The sequence below is a fragment of the Bombina bombina genome, chromosome 4, assembly GCF_027579735.1.
Source record: "Bombina bombina isolate aBomBom1 chromosome 4, aBomBom1.pri, whole genome shotgun sequence".
NCBI lineage: Eukaryota > Metazoa > Chordata > Amphibia > Anura > Bombinatoridae > Bombina > Bombina bombina.
Genome location: NC_069502.1, coordinates 806288662 through 806314283, shown reverse-complemented (window position 1 = coordinate 806314283; position 25622 = coordinate 806288662). Strand labels below are relative to the sequence as shown.

The 25622-nt window shown below is 40.4% G+C and overlaps 1 protein-coding gene across 1 annotated transcript in view; it reads left to right on the top strand.

Moving 5' to 3' along the window:
- Window positions 1–25622, top strand: part of LOC128657057 (uncharacterized) — a 112020-nt gene that overhangs the window by 17846 nt on the left and 68552 nt on the right. The window contains exons 6-7 of the mRNA XM_053711283.1: window positions 4440–4523; window positions 11790–11873. Coding sequence (XP_053567258.1) covers window positions 4440–4523; window positions 11790–11873 — 168 coding nt within the window. The remainder of the gene's footprint in view (window positions 1–4439; window positions 4524–11789; window positions 11874–25622) is intronic.

The following is a 25622-nucleotide window of genomic DNA, read 5'->3' as shown; positions in this document are numbered from 1 at the left end:
TGGTTATCTTGTGAGGGAATTCGTCTATATTCTGCATATGCAGTAATTAATTTTTCTGATTATTTTTTTTCTGTGTATCTTTTCTGTTTATTACTTTTAATAACATAAGACGTGATATCTGCTTTTAGAACAGCTTTCGCTACTTGCCAGAATATTTGTGGCTTACTTATGTGCTGTATATTATTTTCTTTATATTCATCTCATTTTTCTTCTAAATACTTCCTAAATTTAGAGGAATTGTTGTTGTTTGGGTAAAATAATCTATTTCTTTTTTCCTTACTGGTTAAATGTCATTGTAACTGGAGCATGATCCAATATTATCATATCTCTTATGGCAACCTCGGCTATTTTGCCACTAAGATTTTTAGATGTTAAAAAGAAGTCGATTCTTGAGGATGTATTATGTACTCTTGATTCCAGACTATCAGGGTTGGTGATTCTCTATATCCTCTACCTCCAGTGTATTACATATATCATTTATTATTTTTTCCTCATAGCTATTTCCTTTATTCGCCAATTTTTTTTTAAAATTGGTTATTCATTCTGTCTAGCTTAGAGATTGGAGTTAGATTAAAATCGCCAGCTATTATAATATCAACATCTATGTATTTTATTAATTCTTTTTTAATATTCTCCCAGAATTTCCGGTCTTTTATATTCGGCCCATACACATTACAAATTAGTAGTTATTTTCCATCTATTTCCATTAGTATAATCACGCATTGGCCCTGCCGATCTTCCTTAGTCTTTTTAATCTTATATGCTAAATTTTTATTTAGTAGTATAGCCACTCCTCTAGAGGATTTTTTTAAAGGATGAATAATATACTTCCTTCACCCAGTTCTGTTTTAACTTATCGTGTTCAACATCAGTTAAATGTGTTTCTTGGAGACATGCTATATCAATATTCAATATTTTTAATTTAGTTATTATTGATTTTCTTTTAACTGTGGAAGTCCCCCAACATTCCATGTTACTAATTTAACCATCTATGTTTCTTTTATTTGTTTCTATGTTAGCCCTTCTTGGAGAGTAGAAAAAAAAGTAAGAAAAGCTAGAGTTATTCAAACCATATTGTCTTAGGCACTGCACAGTATATAATCAATATTCAAACCCTTATATATCAAAAATATTTCCCTGTCTTGTGATTCAAACATTCTTGCAAAGAGAGAAGAAAAAAAAAGCAGAGAGAAGAGAGAATTAGATTCTTAGCCTAATAAGGATATATTGACCATTCTTATTGTTTTATTCCTATGTCTCTATTTTACTACCAAGGCTATGCCTTTTAGCAGAATTCTGTTGCAATCTTGTTTAGAACATGTCAGCATGTCAATCATTTCAACCTATGTCTATAGCAATTACAGTTATTGCTTATTTCAACATTTCTCAGTCATGTTATACTGAATACTTTATAGAATCTAGTCAGTATTCAAGATCTTGTTCTCTTCTACTATAGGGGGGAAAAAAGCCACCATTGGAAGGCCGACTCTTTGCTTTAATCATAGTAATATCTTAAGCTCAGGTGTTGGCCTACTTATCATTTTGTGTAAAAAACATTCAAAACGTTCTAAAATTGTAAGTGATACCCCTTTATGGGCCATCCTTCTTGATCGTTCTCTTTAGACCAGGAAGCTGACCTTCACCCCTTTTTATGCCGCAACCATTCCAAACATTTCTGATGGGGGAAAAAAATAAATTTAAAATAGTCTATTGTGTAGGCCAACCTATTGTGAATCTGTCATAGTTGTAGCTTAAGCTCATAAGTCGACCACATATCTTTGTGTAACAACAGACAAACAATTTCTTATATTGTGAATCCCAATCCTATATGGGCCAGCCTTCTTGGTCCTTACAAAACATTATCTTGATTAGGTCAAGAAGCCGGCCTTCAACCTTTTTGTGCAAAAATCATTTAGTTATTCTTTAGTGGAAGGGGAGAGGGAAAAAAACCCCCACCATTGTGAAGGCCGACCTCTTTGCTTCAATCAGTCAGCCTAGTTGACATTTTGTGCAAAAAATATTCAAAACTTTCCTAAATTAAATTGTGAGTGATACCCCTGTATGGTCCATCCTTCTTGATCATTATCTTTAGACCAAGAAGCTGGCCTTCAACCCCTTTTTTTCTTGTTGTAAAAAACATTCCAAAAATTTCTAGTGAGAGAAGAAAAAAGAAAAAATCCGTCCTTGTCCTAGAGGGCTAGCATGAATTTAATGTTTAAAAAAAAATAATTAAAAGTCATAATCTTTTTCATATTTTTTTAAAATTCTTCTGAGTTCGCAAATTTTTGTTCATCTTCTGGGTTGGAGAATACAATGGTGGTATTTCCTGTGAATATCTTCAATTTAGCTGGGTGCATCAGTGCAAAGGGTTTGCTTTCTTCTACATATTTAGAGCACGCTGAAGAAAATTGCTTCCGTTTTTTGACACCTCTACTGTGTAATCTTGAAATAGTAGGATTTTACTATTTTGGAATTATATGTTTTCCATCCTATGGGCTCTTAGGATCTCCATCTTGGATTGAAAGTATTTTATTATGACCACCCTTAGTCTTCCTTCATTGGTGTCGTTTCTTTTAATTCCCAATCAATGCGCCCTTTCTGCATTGAAACATCCTCCCCTCCCAACCATAATAGCTGCGGCAAAATGTTTTCAGCAAATTCTATTAATTATTCTGAATGAAATGTTTCTGGTAAGCCAATTATTCTGAGGTTATTTAGCCGTGAGCGATTTTCCAGCTTCTCTACTTTGGCTGTTAATATTTTATTTTCTTCCAAAACTCTCTATTTTGTTTTTTTGGTGTTTTGTAGATCCTCTGTATACGAAATTCTCTGTTCCATTTCTGTTATCTTTGATGTTATTTGTCTCAGTTCTTGTATTACACAGTCCAGTCCAGTCTGGATTTTGTCTATTTTTCAAGATAGATCTGTTAAATGGAGAGTAATAGAATTTTTGGTTCTGCCTGTTCTACTATAGAATTTTCGATAGAGATATTTCCTGCTTGAGGGTGTTGGTTTATATTTTTCCTGTTTACTTCACTTCTCGCTTTAGGTGGCATGTTAATTTGTATTGTGCTTTTTTCCATCTGTTCCTCTCCAGTTACTCCCTCACTTTTCAATTCAGTGTTTTTCTCCTTTTTTTTTTTTTTAGATTCCAGCGCTTTTCCATGCTGTTTCCTTCTTTTTTTTTTTTTTTTTTTTTAAAGCCAGTGTATTTTTTTGCCTTTTGTCTTCTCTTTAAAGCTTCATACTTATCCGTGGCCTAATCTGTTCTATTGAACTTGTGTGGCGCTGCCAGATAATGTAAAGGTCTGAGTGAGTTGCCTTAATGTTTTCAGATGTTATATGTAAATGGCGCCCCATTCCCAGCTTTTATTATAATATATGAGTTTAGAAAGTTAACCTCTTAAGGGTGCACTCTGATTTACTCTTTTTCCATAACTATTCTTATAGTTTTCTAATCAGGTGGGCAATAGCAGATTGCTTCTGCAACTAACAAAGTGCAAAAAAAAAAGTTTTTCTTTTAGACTCTAGTCTAGTCCAACGATAAGAGAGAGGGAAAAAAACAATAAAAAAGAGAGCGGAAGCGTGTATTTGCCGACAGGCTTTACCCACTCTTTCTGATGACTGTTTGCTTTAGCTTTATCCTTTATTTGGTGTTTCCTAAATAGGCAGTGGTTATTAGGGCCCCTTATCTCTGTTGGCGTTCCCACTGTCTCTGAACACAAGACCGTCTGCAATCAGCAGTTTCCTTCGAGTTACATCTCCTAGTAACAGTTTTTAATTAGCTGTTCTCTGGCTTTGCTTTTGTCTGTGTTGTTTTTAACTAACAGGGGGTGCATTTAGTATGACATTTTTCCCAGTCTCATATCATGCATATAGTGCATTACAGTTCTTATACTAACACAGGGAATATGTACCTGCTGTTTTCCTTGAGCTTCCCCCGTGCGAGCAGAGCCATCGCTCCACTTGGCCAATCTGCTGTCTTGTGTCTCTTGTACAGGCTCCTTACCCGTATCTCCAATCGACACTGCCTATTGCCCACCTCTCCTGTGCTGCCCGGTGATAATCTCTGATCGTTTTTTTGAGGGCATTCCTACTGGCAGGCTTTCTCCCAGTCATAGGAGCCAAACTGACTGACTCATTGGTTGCGGTAATCCGTCCGCGGCTCGTAGCGCCGGCGACAAGGTGCGGCCTAGGTCGTGGCTTGTTGGGACTGATCTAAGGCCTTGCGGTTCTCTGAGGCTCCAGACGCGAGTCTTTCTCTGCATGCTCCTATGTTCCGCCCAACCAGAAGTCCAACATGTGTCTTTATAATGTAGTGCTAGCTAGTAATGTTTTCGAATACTAATGTGTTGTGCAATATTACTATATAATCAGGTTGTGTGAGATAACTACACTTAAATCCATATAACCATAAAACTAATTTTATTCTTTATTAGAACTAACAGGTCACAGTGTTGAAAATCTAGACACAGGAGCACATGGAGACCTACAGAATATTCAGCCATCGGATGTCTCTGCAAGTGAGTGATCTATGGTATAAGCTTCACAATTAGAAAACTGAGATTATAAAATGTTTTCCCCCTATGATAATGATGAGCCTCAGTCCAGACAGATTGTAATAATAAAATCTATTTGGTTCACACCCCTACCTTGTTTTTTCTTCTCTCTCACCCTCTGCTTCATGTGAATACTACACACACACACATGCCCTCTATTCTCTTCAATTTTACCCTCTGATTCATGTAAATGGTGCACACACCCTCTCTTCCCTTCTCTCTCACCCTTCAATTAAGGTAAATGGTACACACACACACCCTCTGTTTCCTTCTCTCTCACCCTCAGCTTCATGTAAATGGCACAAACACATGCCCTCTCTCACCCTCTGCTTCATGTGAATGGTACACACGCATGCCCTCTCTCACCCTCTGCTTCATGTGAATGGTACACACGCATGCCCTCTCTCACCCTCTGCTTCATGTGAATGGTACACACGCATGCCCTCTCTCACCCTCTGCTTCATGTGAATGGTACACACGCATGCCCTCTCTCACCCTCTGCTTCATGTGAATGGTACACACGCATGCCCTCTCTCACCCTCTGCTTCATGTGAATGGTACACACACATGCCCTCTCTCACCCTCTGCTTCATGTGAATGGTACACACCCATGCCCTCTCACCCTCTGCCTTTATGTGAATAGAACACTTCTATGCCCTCTCACCCTCTGCTTCATGTGAATGGTTCACACACACCCTCTCTTCCCTTCTCTCTCACCCTTCAATTAATGTAAATGGTACACACATACCCTCTGTTTCCTTCTCTCTCACCCTCTGCTTCATGTTAATGATACACACACACATCCCTCTCTTCCCTTCTCTCTCACCCTCTAATTTATGTAAATGGTCCACACACATGCCCTCTATTCCCTTCTCTCTCACCCTCTGCTTCATGTAAATAATACACACACATGCCCTCTCTTCCCTTCTCTCTCACCCTCTGCTTCATGTAAATGATATACACACATGCCCTCTCTTTCCTTCTCTCTCACCCTCTGCTTCATGTAAATGATACACACACATGCCCTCTCTTCCCTTCTCTCTCACCCTCTGCTTCATGTAAATGATACACACACATGCCCTCTCTTCCCTTCTCTCTCACCCTCTGCTTCATGTAAATGATACACACACATGCCCTCTCTTCCCTTCTCTCTCACCCTCTGCTTCATGTAAATGATACACACACATGCCCTCTCTTCCCTTCTCTCTCACCCTCTGCTTCATGTAAATGATACACACACATGCCCTCTCTTCCCTTCTCTCTCATCCTCTGCTCCATGTAAATGATACACACACATGCCCTCTATTCCCTTCTCTCTCACCCTCTGCTTCATGTAAATGATACACACACATGCCCTCTCTTCCCTTCTCTCTCACCCTCTGCTTCATGTAAATGATACACACACATGCCCTCTCTTCCCTTCTCTCTCACCCTCTGCTTCATGTAAATGATACACACACACACATGCCCTCTCTTCCCTTCTCTCTCACCCTCTGCTTCATGTAAATGATACACACACATGCCCTCTCTTCCCTTCTCTCTCACCCTCTGCTTCATGTAAATGATACACACACATGCCCTCTCTTCCCTTCTCTCTCACCCTCTGCTTCATGTAAATGATACACACACATGCCCTCTCTTCCCTTCTCTCTCACCCTCTGCTTCATGTAAATGATACACACACATGCCCTCTCTTCCCTTCTCTCTCACCCTCTGCTTCATGTAAATGATACACACACATGCCCTCTCTTCCCTTCTCTCTTACCCTCTGATTTATGTAAATGATACACACACATGCCCTCTCTTCCCTTCTCTCTTACCCTCTGATTTATGTAAATGATACACACACATGCCCTCTCTTCCCTTCTCTCTCACCCTCTGCTTCATGTAAATGATACACACACATGCCCTCTCTTCCCTTCTCTCTCACCCTCTGCTTCATGTAAATGATACACACACATGCCCTCTCTTCCCTTCTCTCTCATCCTCTGCTTCATGTAAATGATACACACACATGCCCTCTCTTCCCTTCTCTCTCACCCTCTGCTTCATGTAAATGATACACACACATGCCCTCTCTTCCCTTCTCTCTCACCCTCTGCTTCATGTAAATGATACACAAACATGCCCTCTCTTCCCTTCTCTCTCACCCTCTGCTTCATGTAAATGATACACAAACATGCCCTCTCTTCCCTTCTCTCTCATCCTCTGCTTCATGTAAATGATACACACACATGCCCTCCCTTACCTTTTTTTTTCTTCACCCTCTGCTTCATGTAAATGATACACACACATGCCCTCCCTTACCTTTTTTTTTCTTCACCCTCTGCGTCATGTAAATGATACACAAATGTGCCCTCTCTATCCCACTTCTAGTTCATTAAATGGTTTTCTGAAAACTCTTATTTTATTGTGAACTCAGACATTTGGGCCATTAATAAAGATTAAATATAGGAATAAATTGGCATTTGGAATTTTGCAATATACTGTAAATATCATTTTAATATGATGACAGTAGTGGAACATTATTTACTCTATTACATTATATGTTAATTTAAAGGGTCATTTCAGTCGAAATTTAAAAATGCATACATTAATGACATCTTTGAAAAGAAACATATTAGCAATATACATGTATTGGCAAAAATACAGACACAGAAAGCAGCTGGCATGGTTGCACAGTGGTTAATAAACAAAGCAGTCAACAGAAAGCAAAATGCAAACAGTGCAGTCTCCCCCAGCAATGTTAAATCTGTCCTTGCAAGGACAGATTTAACATTGCTGGGGGAGACTGCACTGTTTGCATTTTGCTTTCTGTTGACTGCTTTGTTTATTAACCACTGTGCAACTATGACAGCTGCTTTCTGTGTCTGTTAATTTATTCCCTATTGGATACAAGGGACCATCAACTTATATAACACTTTTTTGTTGCAATTTTGGACTTCACTTTACCGCAACTGGGAAATACTTATATCTTCAATTTAAGGCCTTTATAGAGCTCTGAAGATTTTACATCATTTCCTTTTTTAAAGGGTACCCTTGGAGCTGTCTATACACCGTTATTATTACCTCCGTTATGGACATTATTATTTAATTTTTATCGCTATAGTGGCTTTTCTTTTTATTAGGAACATTTAGATTTTGTTGTGTTTAATTTATTTTGTTATTAAATATATTATTTTCTTGCAACAAGGGGTGATTTCTCTCTGATTTAATATTTAAGTATTTACGGTATTGTGCCAGTAAGGGTGGACTATATGGGACAGAGGTGTTAGGGATGTATTGCACCCTGCACTCCTGCTTCATAAATTCTTTTTCAGATTTATAAATATATACATACATACATACATACAGTATGTGTGTCCGGTGCGGTCCCCTTCCGTGTCTTGTATATTTCTGGGTGATTACATATGCCTGTGCACCCCTCCCTTGTTCTCGGTTTGTTTGGATTTGAGAGCTTGCATTGTGTGGCTGTGTTAGGGACTCGGGTATTGGAAAGGACCTTGACGTGGTAACTGAGCTTGTCCCATTTGGCCAGATGCGGTAACTAACCTTTCCATTTTTGTTTTTAAATCTTTACTGTGAGCTTGCTGGTGAGTGCAGGGTTTTCTCTATGTGTTGTATTAATTTGTTTTGTAATTTCCCTATGGTTCTTTCACCCACTCCTGTCTGGGGTTAACTGCCTGTGACAGCACAGCTTTTTGTGAGTGCCACTGAGCACCCAGGGCTGAGCATGTTGCTGGGTCATGGGATGTGTACCCGGTCCGGTCTTGGAGTGCAGTCCCCTTCCGTGTTTTGTGTATATATATATATATATATATATATATATATATATGTACAGTATATATTTTTTTTTTAAGAAGACATCCCAAAGTATTGATCTAGGCCCATTTTGGTATATTTCATGCCACCATTTTACCGCTAAATGCGATCAAATAAAAAAAATCGTTCACTTTTTCAAAAACTTTAGGTTTCTCACTGAAATTATTTACAAACAGCTTGTGCAATTATGGGACAAATGGTTGTAAATACTTCTCTGGGATCCCCTTTGTTCAGAAATAGCAGACATATATGGCTTTGGTGTTGCTTTTTGGTAATTAGAAGTCCGCTAAATGCCACTGCGCACCACACGTGTATTATGCCCAGCAGTGAAGGGGTTAATTAGGGAGCTTGTAGCGTTAATTTTAGCTTTAGTGTAGTAGACAACCCCAAGTATTGATATAGATCCATTTTGGTATATTTAATGCCACCATTTCACCACCAAATGCGATCAAAAAAAAAAAAAAAATCATTTACTTTTTCACAATTTTTTTTCACAAACTTTAGGTTTCTCACTGAAATTATTTACAAACAGCAACTATGGCACAAATGGTTGTAAATGCTTCTCTGGGATCCCTTTGTTCAGAAATAGCAGACATATATGATTTGGCATTGCTTTTTGGCAATTAGAAGGCCGCTAAATGCTGTTGCGCACCACACTTATGCCCAGAAGTGAAGGGGTTAATTAGTTAGCTTTTAGGGAGCTTGTAGGGTTAATTTTAGCTTTAATGTAGAGATCAACCTCCCATCTGACACATCACACCCCCTGATCCCTTCCAAACAGCTCCCTTCCATCCCCCACCCCACAATGGTCCCCGCCATCTTAAGTACTGGCAGTACTAAAATAAAAAGTGTATATATTTATTTATTTTTATATATTTTTAAAAAAAACATGCTGTGTAGGATCCCCCCTTAGCCGCAACCTCCCCGATTCCCCCCCAAAACAGCTCTCTAACCCTCCCCCTCTACCTTATTGCACCATCTTGGGTACTGGCAGCTGTCTGCCAGTACCCAGTTTACAATGAAATGTATTTTTTTTTTCCATTTTATTCCCTATTTTTCTGTAGTGTAGCTTCCCCCCTCAAAAACAAACTCCCACCCCCTCCCAGATCCTTTCGATCATAATTCCCTCCCTCCAATCTCCCACTTTTTGAGGCAAATGTTCCATAGTGTAGCGGTTCCCACCCTCTCTGCATCGGATGGCTAAAAACTGTTATTGCAGGATGCCTCAATATCGAGGCATCACTGCAATAACAGTAAAGCGGCTGGAAGCGATCAGGATCGTTTCCACTGCTTTCAAGGACCAACAATGTACAGGGTACGTCCTCGGTCTTAACTGTATTTTTTTGCAGGTCGTACCCCATACGTTGTTGGTCGTTAAGGGGTTAAAGGGATGCTAAACCCAATTTTTTTTCTTTTATGTTTCCGATAGAGCATGCAATTTTAACTTTCTAATTTACTCCTATCAAATTTTCTTTGTTTTTTGCTATCTTTATTTAAAAAAGAAGGCATCTAAGCTAAGAAGCCAGGTAATTTTTGGTTCAGCTCCATGGACTTGTGTATTGGTGAATGCATTTAGCCACCAATCAGCAAGCACAACCCAGGTTGTGAACCAAAAATGTTCCGACTTCTAAACTTACATTCTTGCTTTTAAAATAAAAATAGCAAGAGAATGAAGAAAAATTGGTAATAGGAGTAAATTAGAAAGTTGCTTAAAATTGCATGCTCTATCATGAAAGAAACAAAAAATTGGGTTCAGTGTCCCTTTTAAATACATGTTTGAAACAGCTATAGCTTTTATTAGAAGCAATTTTGCTAATACTTTTATATTACAAAGATGCTTCTTTTCATAACTGAAATGCACCCATGTGGATTCTAATTTTGGCTGGAATTTTCTTGTCAGTTCTGAAATAAGTTTTGGGTGTTTATGCGTCATACTCGTACCTGCAAATTTGCAATATATTTGAAATATTTAACGGAACATCTGAACGTACAAATCTAATAAAATTACATTTTTTATGTTATTAATCAACCTCAATGTGCACCAAATATTAAAGGGACAATCTACTTTCTTTTTTTTTTTTGTTCAAAAAGATAGATAACGACTTTACTACCAATTCCCCAGCTTTGCTAAACCAACATTGTTATATTAATATACTTTATAACCTCAGTTTACCTGTTTCTAAGCCCCTGCAGGCCATCTCTTATCTCGGTGCCTTTTATTAGCCTTTTACAGCCATACAGTGCTAGTTCATGTGTGTCATATGGATAACATTGTTATATTAATATACTTTATAACCTCAATTTACCTGTTTCTAAGCCTCTGCAGGCCATCTCTTATCTTGGTGCCTTTTATTAGCCTTTTACAGCCATACAGTGCTAGTTCATGTGTGTCATATGGATAACATTGTTATATTAATATACTTTATAACCTCAATTTACCTGTTCCTAAGCCCCTGCTGGCCACCTCTTATCTTGGTGCCTTTTATTAGCCTTTTACAGCCATACAGTGCTAGTTCATGTGTGTGATATGGATAACATTGTTATATTAATATACTTTATAACCTCAGTTTACCTGTTTCTAAGCCCCTGCAGGTCATCTCTTATCTCGGTGCATTTTATTAGCTTTTTACAGCCATACGGTGCTAGTTCATGTGTGTGATATGGATAACATTGTTATATTAATATACTTTATAACCTCAGTTTACCTGTTTCTAAGCCTCTGCAGGCCATCTCTTATCTTGGTGCCTTTTACAGAAATACAGTGCTAGTTCATGTGAGTCATATGGATAACATTGTTATATTAATATACTTTATAACCTCAGTTTACCTGTTTCTAAGCCTCTGCAGGCCATCTCTTATCTCTGTGCCTTTTATTAGCCTTTTACAGCCATACAGTGCTAGTTCATGTGAGTCATACGGATAACATTGTTATATTAATATACTTTATAACCTCAGTTTACCTGTTTCTAAGCCCCTGCAGGCCACCTCTTATCTTGATGCCTTTTATTAGCTTTTTACAGCCATACTGTGCAAGTTCATGTGAGTCATATAGATAACATTGTGCTCACTCCCGTGTAGAATGATAATAATTATGCAGGAACAGCACTAATTGGTTGAAATGCAAGATTGTGAAAGAAACTAAGATATGGGGGCCATCTACATAGACTTAGGTACAAGGTGATCACAGAGGTAAAAATTATATTAATATAACATTGTTTGTTATGCAAAACCATAGAATGGGTAATAAAGGCATTGTATATCTTTTTTAAACAATAACAATTTTCATGTACACTGTCCCTTTAAGTGTATAACAATTAAGTACCCATTACTATGTTAAATATTAGTTGCCTTTGGGGTGAAATAAAATCTTAAACCATGAAATATTGTCTGCAATAAATGTTCTTACAGATGACATTAATACTGACGTAGATCTGAGTGTAACGTGTCAGCTGGCAGCTCCAATGCAGGAATTGTGTGACCGTGACAATGAAGGTAAGTGCACGTGTGTGACAGTGAAGGTAAGTGCACGTGTGTGACAGTGAAGGTAAGTGCACGTGTGTGACAGTGAAGGTAAGTGCACGTGTGTGACAGTGAAGGTAAGTGCACGTGTGTGATGCGTCTTCTGTTTATGGGATATTGCCTGGTTTTATAGCTTATTGTCTGTAAGTGCTGTACATTATATCACCAGTCAGGGTGTCACCTCACTCACACACTGAGTGTCACATTTGTAGAGTTTATTTGTAGAGTTTATTTATCCTCCTCATATGACACCCAAGCCCTATACAGCTGCTGTCATTTATATTTGCCAAAGTGTAATCATTACTATTGTCATGTGATCAGCTGCAGATACATCGGTATTTAGGAGCATAAAATAAACCCCACAGCACTATATGATCTGCTCATCTGTATGACTTGTCTGTATATTGTGAGTTAAAGGGGCATATTCTATAATACATGTGAAAGACCAGCAGAGAAACATGTTTGTAATATTTATTTTTACGTGGAAAATTTTAAAGGGACAGTGTACTCTGCCAGCAAGCCACAGCATTCTAGACAGAACCAACTAATTATTATTTGTGATAAATACCCAGTTAAATACCCAGTTGAGAAATGGCAGCAGCAATGACTATGAAAATGTACAATAGTGTACGCAGATGAATTGCATATTTTAATGAGCTGTGAAGACGCACAAGCAAATTCAGGGATGCAGCCCGTGGATAAAACATTTATTTTAGGGCCAGATTACGAGGGGCACGTTAACATTTATACAGGAGCGATAAGGAATTTTATCTCAGCTATTTGCTGGTGTCCGCTCGTATTACAAAGTGAAAGTACACTAGAATGATTCCTGCATCCTCAGAGCCCTGGTTAACTGTTTTGGGAAACAAAAAGTGTCACAAAATAAAAATGACAAAGTAGCTCCGTCCAAAGGGTCCTGCTTCCTCCCTGTCGACTGCAGCTGTGTAGCCGCCAAGTGATTACAGCCAGTAGCCCTGCCTGATACCCGACAACACCACTATTCAGGCTTCCACCCTGTGGCAGACTCCGGTTACCCTGACTGGGTAGCTCTGCCAGAGGGTCCTTCCTCTCCGACCGACTGTCTCCGCTCCCTGGCAGGGGTGCGGCCGGTGGGGAGAGAGGTCTGCCACCTCCTCTCCCTGGAAGGGTTGCTGCTACTGGGGAGGGAGACCGACTGTCTCCTCTCCCAGGAAGGGGTTCTGTTGAAGGGGAGGGAGGATGACTATCTCCGCTCCCGGGGGATGGCTCTGCCCCTGGGGAGAGAAACTGACTGCCGTCTCTTCCTGAACCTAGCTCTGCCGCTGGGGAGAGAGACCGACTGTCTCCTCTCCTGGGAAGGGGTGCTGCTAATTGGGAAGGGAGGACAACTACCTCTGCTCCCAGGGGATGGATATGCCGCTGGGGAAATATATTGACTGCCGTCTCTTTCTCTGCACCTGGCTCTGACACTGGAGATAGAAACTGACTGCCGTCTCTCCCTGCACCTGGCTCCGCCGCTGGGGAGAGAGACAGACTTTCTCCTTTTCCAGGAAAGGGTTCTGTTGGTGGGGAGAGAGGTCGGCGAACTCCGCTCCCTGGTTTCCCGGAGCTGCTGCATGTGCTGGGCAGAGGCCAGTGGCTCTCTGCTCTGTTGCCAGAACTTCTGCTGGGGTGGCTCCCTGGTCCTAGACCATAAGCTCGGGGCCAGGCTGCTGATTTGTATCTAGCAGCTCGCCGTCACTCATTCTTTGTTGCCACTCCGCGGAGGCCAATCTCCATGAATCCCAGACTGCGTTGCAGACTCCGTGGCATGCTGCTGAACGCGGTCTAGCAGCCTCTTGTATGCCTTTTCCAATTCCCATTCTTGGCCACATATATAATCCATAGCGGCTTGCAGTCAGAGTATCCCCGAGAGATCCAGCTGCCTCTCTCGATACTCGCAAATGGTCTTTGGTCCGCCTCCCTCCCAAAGTCTGGGTCCTTTAGCATCTTTTCCCATAATAATCCAGGGCCGCCGTAGCCAAAGCCCCTCTGTGGGGGTGCCATCCTCCCGCCATGGCCGCGCTTGCATAGCATGCCATCGGTGGGTACCGGTAGCTGTCATCCAGCACCTCCTCCTCCTGGATCGATGTATCCAATTCAGCCTCCCTGGGCTGCTCTACCAGGAAAGGCACTCGCAAGTCCCACAGGAGGGTCTGGCTGGGCCAGTGCCTCCTGCATTCTCCTTTGGAACTCGGCTTCCATAGTTACCGGCTACTGGGGCACTTCTCCTCTGTCAGCAAGAACCGGTTGGAAGAAGCAGATCCTACCGCTGCCAACCAATGTGACGGATACCCCGGCTACCCAGACTGGTTAGCTCCATCCAAAGGGTCCTGCTTCCTTCCTGCCAACTGCAGCTGTGTAGCCGCCAAGTGATTACAGCCAGTAGCCCTGCCTAATACCCGACAACACCAGTATTCAGGCTTCCACCCTGTGGCAGACTCTGGTTACCCTGACTGGGTAGCTCTGCCAGAGGGTCCTTCCTCTCCCTGACAACAGGTCGCTATATAGCAGAGAAAGTGGCGGACTCTGGCTACCCCGACTAGGTAGCTCCGCCAAACAGTTCCTTCTCACACCCAGAGCCTGGAACAAGCCTCTATGTAGCGGGGAAAGTGATTGTAGCAATCCCCAAATAACTAGACAGACTAGCATTCAGGTGACAACAAGAACTGATTTTATTGGGGAAACACACACTCCTTTTATACACAAACTCAGGGTCTTATCTCAATCCCAAATCTCCCGCCCTTCACGCCCCTCCAGACAGGCTAGAGCCTGCCATAGCAACCACAGTCCCACAGAGTCCCAGGACACAGAGGTGGTGTTTTCGCGGTGATCCCGGGGCAGCGGCAGCACTTCCAGGGTGTCATTTGAAAGCTCTCTGTCCCCAGATGCCACAGTCCAAAAAGCGGATTCGTTACTGGGGACCGGAGTTACAGCCAGTTAAAAATAGGGGGTAAGGGTGTCCAAAACCCCCGATTCATAAAGTAGCTCCACTCCGATAATTCCCCCACCTCTTGTCCTCCCTAGGGGCTACCAATCCCCAAAATAGGAGAGATCTGGGGCAAAGGGCCGCTAGAGCGACCAGGGGTAAATTTAGCCGGTGTCCGACTTCATGCGGCAGACTGGAAGTTCTAGGAGCCCAGCCAGCCGGCGAGTGGTTAGGGGTGTATCCGGTGCGTCCGGCCAGCAGTTCCAGTAGCCCGACCAGCCTAGAACGGTTTTCCCAGTCAGATATCAGCTCTTTCCTGAACAAGTACACATAGCACAACCTCTGTGCTTATTCTCCGGATAAATGGCAAACCCCTAGGATTCTTCAGGAGAAGTGGCACATTAACACGGATGAACGTCTACCATTCAAGAATATGACCCAGCCGAGGGTTGGATACAAACTATCAAGATCAAGAAGGGATTTTTTGATGCGCCCGGACAATACCCAGTTATACCAACAACCTGGTTGTTTCAGGTGTACGGGTTGTACTACTTGTAATGGACTGGTTCAAACCACCCATTTTGTGCATCCGTGGCACAACAAGCGCTATGCCATTAAACACAGGGTCACATTTACTACTAACTTCATAGTGTACATGTTGCATTGTTGCTGTGGCAGATATTATGTTGGCAAAATGAATGATGATTTATGCACACATATGGCTAATCACAGGGCGCCCATTTGTGCAGATTTGTCCACTGGCGCTAGTGATCAGCCAGTGGCAAGACACTTTTTCTGTCTGCCAAACATACCTTGACCGATTTGCTCTATGTGATCATTGATCACGTTCCACCTCTACCCAAAGGTGGTAACAGGGCTTACATCTTACATACCCTAATACCAAGGGGTTTGAATATACATTTTGATGTGCAATGTTTCTTGTAAGAATGTCTTTAGATCTTCCATTTCCTTGTATATTTCTGTACATTGTTTGTATATAATTGTTCCAATTCTCATTTCCTTGATTTAAACACCCTTACCACTAGGGCTTAATGTCACACTGTTTTGATAGCTTAGTATGAATGTTAGGGGTTATTAGTAATTATTATGTCTTTTACATATTCCTTCCTAGATAATGCAGGAATTGCGGTAGGTTGGTTTATCCCCTAATATTGAATTACTTGTTGAACAGTAATTATGTATCATTAAGTACCAGCCATTATATGGATATTACTATTCTATCATGTGATCATTTATTTGCCAATGAAGAATTTCCTTCTGTTAAGCTTGGTTATTATTATTTTTATTTTTTGATTATTTGTATATTATAGAATATGGTATTCTGTAGCCAGTTAGCTCCAATTGAGTGTTACGTTAAATATGTTATTTTATGGCATTCACTACATGATATAGGGGCAATATATATATATATATATATATATATATATATTTTTGATTGTTTCGTAATTTTGACTACTTGATTTGACTGTTCTGTGTGCTTTTTTTTTTACTTTGATTATCGTATCGATGTATGTGCAGGTAGTTTCAACTTTTAGCTTTGCTTTTAGTTTTTTGTCCTTGCGGACTTTCCATAGCTTTCTCTGCGCATGCTCAGATGAGACTCTACAGGTGATCCACATTTGGTGTACACTGTGGAGGGTATTTAAAGGGGTAAGTTGCACTGTATCTTATGTCTGTCTGAGGAAGGTGTTAACGACCCCGAAACATCACAGTTGAAATACAAGAAGTTTATATCGGAGAGTGCGGGACCTGTTTATTTGACCTGTCTACATTTTCTACCCAGAGCACCCCGGAAGTTGGTTGGTAAAAGTGTACAGATCCCCTGCCTTGAAGTGTATGTATGTGTGTGTGTATATGTGTGTGTGTGTGTGTGTGTATATATATATATATATATATATATATATATATATATATATATATATATATATATATATTATATAAAAGCAGATTGTGGTCACCAAGCACTCACGTTATACATATGATGCCTAGGTGCAGTGCATAGAGATAATATAAACAAAAAGCAGAGACCGCACTCATAGGTCTTATATTTCACCACTGATGTGGACTTTATTCAATCTGTAACGTTTCGGGGTTTCCCCCTTTGTCAAACATAACAAATAACATAGTGCAAGCCCTTTATATACATAAATAAAACCTCTCTTACCCCAGGTGCAAACCATCCAGCTCTGCCTGCGACGGGCTTCCGGCAGCGTTTACTCCACGCAACTGCGCATGCGCGAGGCAGCACTACGGAACCCCCAGCAGGCCAACTGAAAAAAAGCGAAATAAAAATTACCGTAACTTGGCAACGGTAATACTTAAACAAATATAATGGAACAGCGCTGTAAGAATGATCTCTACATAATACAGAGACACCCCATTTCTATTCTTAACATCTCCTCATCAGTAATCTACACATTAGGTATCAACATAACAAATATCTGTATAACATAACATTATCGTTATACATTGGCATTTTAGCCCATTATCAGAGGAGGGGGTGGGGGGCTGAGTATTGACAGCAATATGCTGGCAAGTATTAAATCTGTGTAGAGAGACTTTTAAATATATTCAAAACTTTCACAATTGAAACAAATGTAATTCAGATTGAAAACATAAAGCTAATTCTATTTTTGTGACAACCCTGAATTATAAATACAGAATGTATAACAGTATTGGAGTAGTCATGTTATTAGATGTGTGGACCTATCAGGATCTAGTATCAATAGACTCCCTTCTATGCCCAGATGTAAATTCACATATTGTTAATTATCACTTTACAGGAAACAGTGTAAATCGAAATTGGTATTCAATCCCTTTGGAGTTAAAGTGTCCAGTGTGTGAATCCATCTAGACTCCTTTTGTAGCAGTAACTTGCCTCTGTCACCACCCCTGGGCAAGGGGGGGGACGTGGTCAATGATCACATATCTCAGGTCCTTGACCGTATGTCCATGTTTGGCAAAATGCCTGGCCACTGGCTGTTCAGAGTCTCCATTTTTTTATTGCTGTTCTAATGGCCGCCCTGTGATTCGCCATTCGTGTACGCAAATCATCTGTGGTTTTTCCAACGTAAAATCTGCCACAAATACAATGTAACAGATATACGATGAAGACTGTTGTACAGGTCACACGGTATTTAATTTTGAATCTCTTATTAGTCCATGGATGTGTGAATTCACTGCACTGTATTAGTGCACTGCATGTCGTGCAGCCCAAGCATTTAAAACATCCAATTTTCTTGCCCTGTCTTAGCCATGTAGAGATCATATAGGCCTGAGTCCTATCTGGACGCATTAGAATGTCCCTTAGAGATTTGCCCCTCCGATAGCTGATCATTGGGGGTCTAGTTTCTTGCAGAGGTAACGTTTTATCACTTGATATGATTTTCCTATGTTCATCTAACACACCTCTGAAATCTCTCTTGTCCGGACTGTATTCAGTGACAAATGTTAATCTGTCCATGGTTGGTTGGTCCTTATTTTGTTCACTGCTGGTTAAAGCTTGATCTTGCGTCATATTCACCGCTTGGGCATAGGCTTCTTGTAGCACCTCATCCACATATCTCCTTTCTTTAAATTTCTGATACATGTTGGTGAGTTGTTCTTCCTTCCCTTCTCTGGTGGAGTTATTTCTTACCACCCTCTGGAACTGTGATATAGGTAAAGCTTTTTTTATACCTGTGGGATGACAACTTGTATAAAGCAGCATTGAATTGCGATCTGTTGGCTTGGTAAAGAGTTCAGTACATAATTTGCCAGTTGATTTTTTTACTCTTAAATCCAAAAAGTCAATCACTTCACAATGATATGTTATTTTGAACTTCAAATTCACCGACAATTGATTGAGATTATCAAACCAGTCATTCAGATCTTGTTGGGTACCACGCCATATTAAAAATAGATCATCAATGTACCTCTTGAATATGATGATATGGCTGTCCTCAAATGTTATTGGGTGTTCTCTTTCAAAGGCTCCTAGAAAAATGTTGGCGTACGTTGGGGTCACATTTGAGCCCATAGCAGTTCCTGCTGTTTGTAAATAATACTGTGTCTCAAATTTGAAGTAATTCATTCGTAGACAATATTCAAGTAATTGTATCACAGTGTCTGTGGGTGGTCCCACGTAAGGATGTCTAAATAGTTCTTTTCTAACCGCATGTATACCCTCATTGTGCGGAATCACCGTGTACAGACTGGTCACATCCAGGGTGACCAGTATATCCGTATCCCTGATGTCACTTAGCTTCTGTAAGATTTTTATCAATTCAATCGAATCTTTAAGATACGATGGGATCATCTGTACAAATGGTTGTAGCATTTTGTCCAAATAGGTGGCAATGGGCTGTAGTATAGATCCCCTGGCAGACACTATGGGCCTGCCAGGTGGTTTACTCGGGTGTTTATGTACCTTCGGTAAGGTATATAAGACGGGAACAATAGGGTGTTCAACTTGCAGATATGATAATAGACTTGGCGAGATCTGATTTTCTTTCTTTAGTTGATTCAAATACTCATCAATCTTGCTCTTGAATTTTTGGGTAGGATTATTTGGTAACTTTTCATATACCTTACTGTCCTCCAACTGTGACATGATCTCTCTTTTATAGCAAACATAGTCTTGGATGACCAGTGCTCCACCCTTGTCTGCTTCACGGATCACAATAGAGGCATTCTCTCGTAGCTTCTTCAGAGCTTGTGTCTCCCTTTTGGTCAAATTATTTCTGATGTTACTTTTGTTCTTTCTGACAGTCTCCCTCATCTCATCACTGGTTAATCTGGAATATGTCAGAATACTTGGTTGTAGACTTAGAGGATCAAAAGTGCTTTTCTTCTTTAGTTCAAAAGAGGCTACATCTGTTTCTTTCGGAGTATCCTTAAAGAATTCTTTTAATCTTAGTGTCCTTTGAAACTTGTAAGAATCTACCAACATATCGAACTCATTAGCATATGTGGTAGGTACGAAACTTAAGCCTTTATTAAGCACATCTTTCTCCTCTTGATTCAGCTCGTAGCTACTTAGATTGATGATATTGTCAGCTAATATCTTCGGCCCTGTCTTGGCGGTCTGCCTCTGCCACCGGTTCTTGTGCCCCCCCCTCCTCGTGTGGGGCCTGGGCGCTCCTCGTTTTTTGATCGTGTGATCCTGGGTGCCGCCTCCTCCCTTTGCCATTCTGTAGATGTTGATGGTGCCTCATTATCAGTGGCATTATCTGAACTGTCAATAGTTGTCAGGTTTCTGGGTTTATATACCCTAGGTCTCCTTCGTGACATCCTGAACTGCCTTTCTTCAGGGCTTAATGTCCACTGATATACTCTTTTCTCACGGTAATCCGTGGTCACAGCTTCCCATTTCTTTTCTTTAAATGCTATTAGCTCACCTTCATAATCTTTAAGCTGTTTGTGCAGTTTGGTGAGCCAATCCTCTTGTTGATCTTGTTCTAATTTACACAGATGATCAGTTTCAAATTGTGTGATTTCAATTTCCAGACTCTTCAATGTTGCTCCAGTCTCCTCAATTACCAATAACATGAGATCTAGAGAGCATTTGTTTAATATGCCACACCACTTCTTACAAAACACAGGATTATTCCTGCCAATGGTGGGCATATTTTTAATCCTAAAGCCTTTTGGTATGTGCATCTTCTCGTGATAGGCGGATAGGTAGCAGCCGTGTAGCTTAAAATCAATCCTTCTTTTTTTCAATTTCAAAATCTGATTGTATAAATGTAAAGGAATTTCCCGCTGTGTTTTTATTACTCCGCTATCAAAGCGAATGCGAGTTGCATCTTCTGCACTAAATTGAAAGGTATGTGCATAATCCTCCTCTTTCTCAATGTCAAGGCTTGTTGCTGTCGTAGTTGTCATTGTTACTTCCCCACTGTTCCAGCTGGATTTTTTGAACTTGGGTGGAAATCCTGTTAGGAACGGGTGCTGTTTGGTGTATAATAATAATAAGCAGATTGTGGTCACCAAGCACTCACGTTATACATATGATGCCTAGGTGCAGTGCATAGAGATAATATAAACAAAAAGCAGAGACCAAGTTACGGTAATTTTTATTTTGCTTTTTTTCAGTTGGCCTGCTGGGGGTTCCGTAGTGCTGCCTCGCGCATGCGCAGTTGCGCGGAGTAAACGCTGCCGGAAGCCCGTCGCAGGCAGAGCTGGATGGTTTGCACCTGGGGTAAGAGAGGTTTTATTTATGTATATAAAGGGCTTGCACTATGTTATTTGTTATGTTTGAGAAAGGGGGAAACCCCGAAACGTTACAGATTGAATAAAGTCCACATCAGTGGTGAAATATAAGACCTATGAGTGCGGTCTCTGCTTTTTGTTTATATTATCTCTATGCACTGCACCTAGGCATCATATGTATAACGTGAGTGCTTGGTGACCACAATCTGCTTATTATTATTATACACCAAACAGCACCCGTTCCTAACAGGATTTCCACCCAAGTTCAAACAATCCAGCTGGAACAGTGGGGAAGTAACAATGACAACTACGACAGCAACAAGCCTTGACATTGAGAAAGAGGAGGATTATGCACATACCTTTCAATTTAGTGCAGAAGATGCAACTCGCATTCGCTTTGATAGCGGAGTAATAAAAACACAGCGGGAAATTCCTTTACATTTATACAATCAGATTTTGAAATTGAAAAAAAGAAGGATTGATTTTAAGCTACACGGCTGCTACCTATCCGCCTATCACGAGAAGATGCACATACCAAAAGGCTTTAGGATTAAAAATATGCCCACCATTGGCAGGAATAATCCTGTGTTTTGTAAGAAGTGGTGTGGCATATTAAACAAATGCTCTCTAGATCTCATGTTATTGGTAATTGAGGAGACTGAAGCAACATTGAAGAGTCTGGAAATTGAAATCACACAATTTGAAACTGATCATCTGTGTAAATTAGAACAAGATCAACAAGAGGATTGGCTCACCAAACTGCACAAACAGCTTAAAGATTATGAAGGTGAGCTAATAGCATTTAAAGAAAAGAAATGGGAAGCTGTGACCACGGATTACCGTGAGAAAAGAGTATATCAGTGGACATTAAGCCCTGAAGAAAGGCAGTTCAGGATGTCACGAAGGAGACCTAGGGTATATAAACCCAGAAACCTGACAACTATTGACAGTTCAGATAATGCCACTGATAATGAGGCACCATCAACATCTACAGAATGGCAAAGGGAGGAGGCGGCACCCAGGATCACACGATCAAAAAACGAGGAGCGCCCAGGCCCCACACGAGGAGGGGGGGGCACAAGAACCGGTGGCAGAGGCAGACCGCCAAGACAGGGCCGAAGATATTAGCTGACAATATCATCAATCTAAGTAGCTACGAGCTGAATCAAGAGGAGAAAGATGTGCTTAATAAAGGCTTAAGTTTCGTACCTACCACATATGCTAATGAGTTCGATATGTTGGTAGATTCTTACAAGTTTCAAAGGACACTAAGATTAAAAGAATTCTTTAAGGATACTCCGAAAGAAACAGATGTAGCCTCTTTTGAACTAAAGAAGAAAAGCACTTTTGATCCTCGAAGTCTACAACCAAGTATTCTGACATATTCCAGATTAACCAGTGATGAGATGAGGGAGACTGTCAGAAAGAACAAAAGTAACATCAGAAATAATTTGACCAAAAGGGAGACACAAGCTCTGAAGAAGCTACGAGAGAATGCCTCTATTGTGATCCGTGAAGCAGACAAGGGTGGAGCACTGGTCATCCAAGACTATGTTTGCTATAAAAGAGAGATCATGTCACAGTTGGAGGACAGTAAGGTATATGAAAAGTTACCAAATAATCCTACCCAAAAATTCAAGAGCAAGATTGATGAGTATTTGAATCAACTAAAGAAAGAAAATCAGATCTCGCCAAGTCTATTATCATATCTGCAAGTTGAACACCCTATTGTTCCCGTCTTATATACCTTACCGAAGGTACATAAACACCCGAGTAAACCACCTGGCAGGCCCATAGTGTCTGCCAGGGGATCTATACTACAGCCCATTGCCACCTATTTGGACAAAATGCTACAACCATTTGTACAGATGATCCCATCGTATCTTAAAGATTCGATTGAATTGATAAAAATCTTACAGAAGCTAAGTGACATCAGGGATACGGATATACTGGTCACCCTGGATGTGACCAGTCTGTACACGGTGATTCCGCACAATGAGGGTATACATGCGGTTAGAAAAGAACTATTTAGACATCCTTACGTGGGACCACCCACAGACACTGTGATACAATTACTTGAATATTGTCTACGAATGAATTACTTCAAATTTGAGACACAGTATTATTTACAAACAGCAGGAACTGCTATGGGCTCAAATGTGGCCCCAACGTACGCCAACATTTTTCTAGGAGCCTTTGAAAGAGAACACCCAATAACATTTGAGGACAGCCATATCATCATATTCAAGAGGTACATTGATGATCTATTTTTAATATGGCGTGGTACCCAACAAGATCTGAATGACTGGTTTGATAATCTCAATCAATTGTCGGTGAATTTGAAGTTCAAAATAACATATCATTGTGAAGTGATTGACTTTTTGGATTTAAGAGTAAAAAATCAACTGGCAAATTATGTACTGAACTCTTTACCAAGCCAACAGATCGCAATTCAATGCTGCTTTATACAAGTTGTCATCCCACAGGTATAAAAAAAGCTTTACCTATATCACAGTTCCAGAGGGTGGTAAGAAATAACTCCACCAGAGAAGGGAAGGAAGAACAACTCACCAACATGTATCAGAAATTTAAAGAAAGGAGATATGTGGATGAGGTGCTACAAGAAGCCTATGCCCAAGCGGTGAATATGACGCAAGATCAAGCTTTAACCAGCAGTGAACAAAATAAGGACCAACCAACCATGGACAGATTAACATTTGTCACTGAATACAGTCCGGACAAGAGAGATTTCAGAGGTGTGTTAGATGAACATTGGAAAATCATATCAAGTGATAAAACGTTACCTCTGCAAGAAACTAGACCCCCAATGATCAGCTATCGGAGGGGCAAATCTCTAAGGGACATTCTAATGCGTCCAGATAGGACTCAGGCCTATATGAGCTCTACATGGCTAAGACAGGGCAAGAAAATTGGATGTTTTAAATGCTTGGGCTGCACGACATGCAGTGCACTAATACAGTGCAGTGAATTCACACATCCATGGACTAATAAGAGATTCAAAATTAAATACCGTGTGACCTGTACAACAGTCTTCATCGTATATCTGTTACATTGTATTTGTGGCAGATTTTACGTTGGAAAAACCACAGATGATTTGCGTACACGAATGGCGAATCACAGGGCGGCCATTAGAACAGCAATAAAAAATGGAGACTCTGAACAGCCAGTGGCCAGGCATTTTGCCAAACATGGACATACGGTCAAGGACCTGAGATATGTGATCATTGACCACGTCCCCCCCTTGCCCAGGGGTGGTGACAGAGGCAAGTTACTGCTACAAAAGGAGTCTAGATGGATTCACACACTGGACACTTTAACTCCAAAGGGATTGAATACCAATTTCAATTTACACTGTTTCCTGTAAAGTGATAATTAACAATATGTGAATTTACATCTGGGCATAGAAGGGAGTCTATTGATACTAGATCCTGATAGGTCCACACATCTAATAACATGACTACTCCAATACTGTTATACATTCTGTATTTATAATTCAGGGTTGTCACAAAAATAGAATTAGCTTTATGTTTTCAATCTGAATTACATTTGTTTCAATTGTGAAAGTTTTGAATATATTTAAAAGTCTCTCTACACAGATTTAATACTTGCCAGCATATTGCTGTCAATACTCAGCCCCCCACCCCCTCCTCTGATAACGGGCTAAAATGCCAATGTATAACGATAATGTTATGTTATACAGATATTTGTTATGTTGATACCTAATGTGTAGATTACTGATGAGAAAATGTTAAGAATAGAAATGGGGTGTCTCTGTATTATGTAGAGATCATTCTTACAGCGCTGTTCCATTATATTTGTTTAAGTATTACCGTTGCCAAGTTACGGTAATTTTTATTTCGCTTTTTTTCAGTTGGCCTGCTGGGGGTTCCGTAGTGCTGCCTCGCGCATGCGCAGTTGCGCGGAGTAAACGCTGCCGGAAGCCCGTCGCAGGCAGAGCTGGATGGTTTGCACCTGGGGTAAGAGAGGTTTTATTTATGTATATAAAGGGCTTGCACTATGTTATTTGTTATGTTTGACAAAGGGGGAAACCCCGAAATGTTACAGATTGAATAAAGTCCACATCAGTGGTGAAATATAAGACCTATGAGTGCGGTCTCTGCTTTTTGTTTATATATATATATATATATATATACACACACACACACACACACACACACACACACGATATAAAAAAAGTCTACACACCCCTGTTAAAATGTCAGGTTTCTGTGATGTAAAAAAATGAGACAAAGATAAATCATTTCAGAACTTTTTCCACCTTTGATGTGACCTATAAACTGTACAACTCAATTGAAAAACAAACTGAAATCTTTTAGGTAAAGGGAAATAAAAAACTAAAATAATATGGTTGCATAAGTGTGAACACCCTTGAACTAATACTTTATTGAAGCATCTTTTGATTTTATTACAGCACTGTCTTTTTTGGTATGATTTTTTCAGCATGGCACATCTTGACTTGGCAAGATTTGCCCACTCTTCTTTGCAAAAACACTATAAATCTGTCAAAATGCGAGGGCATC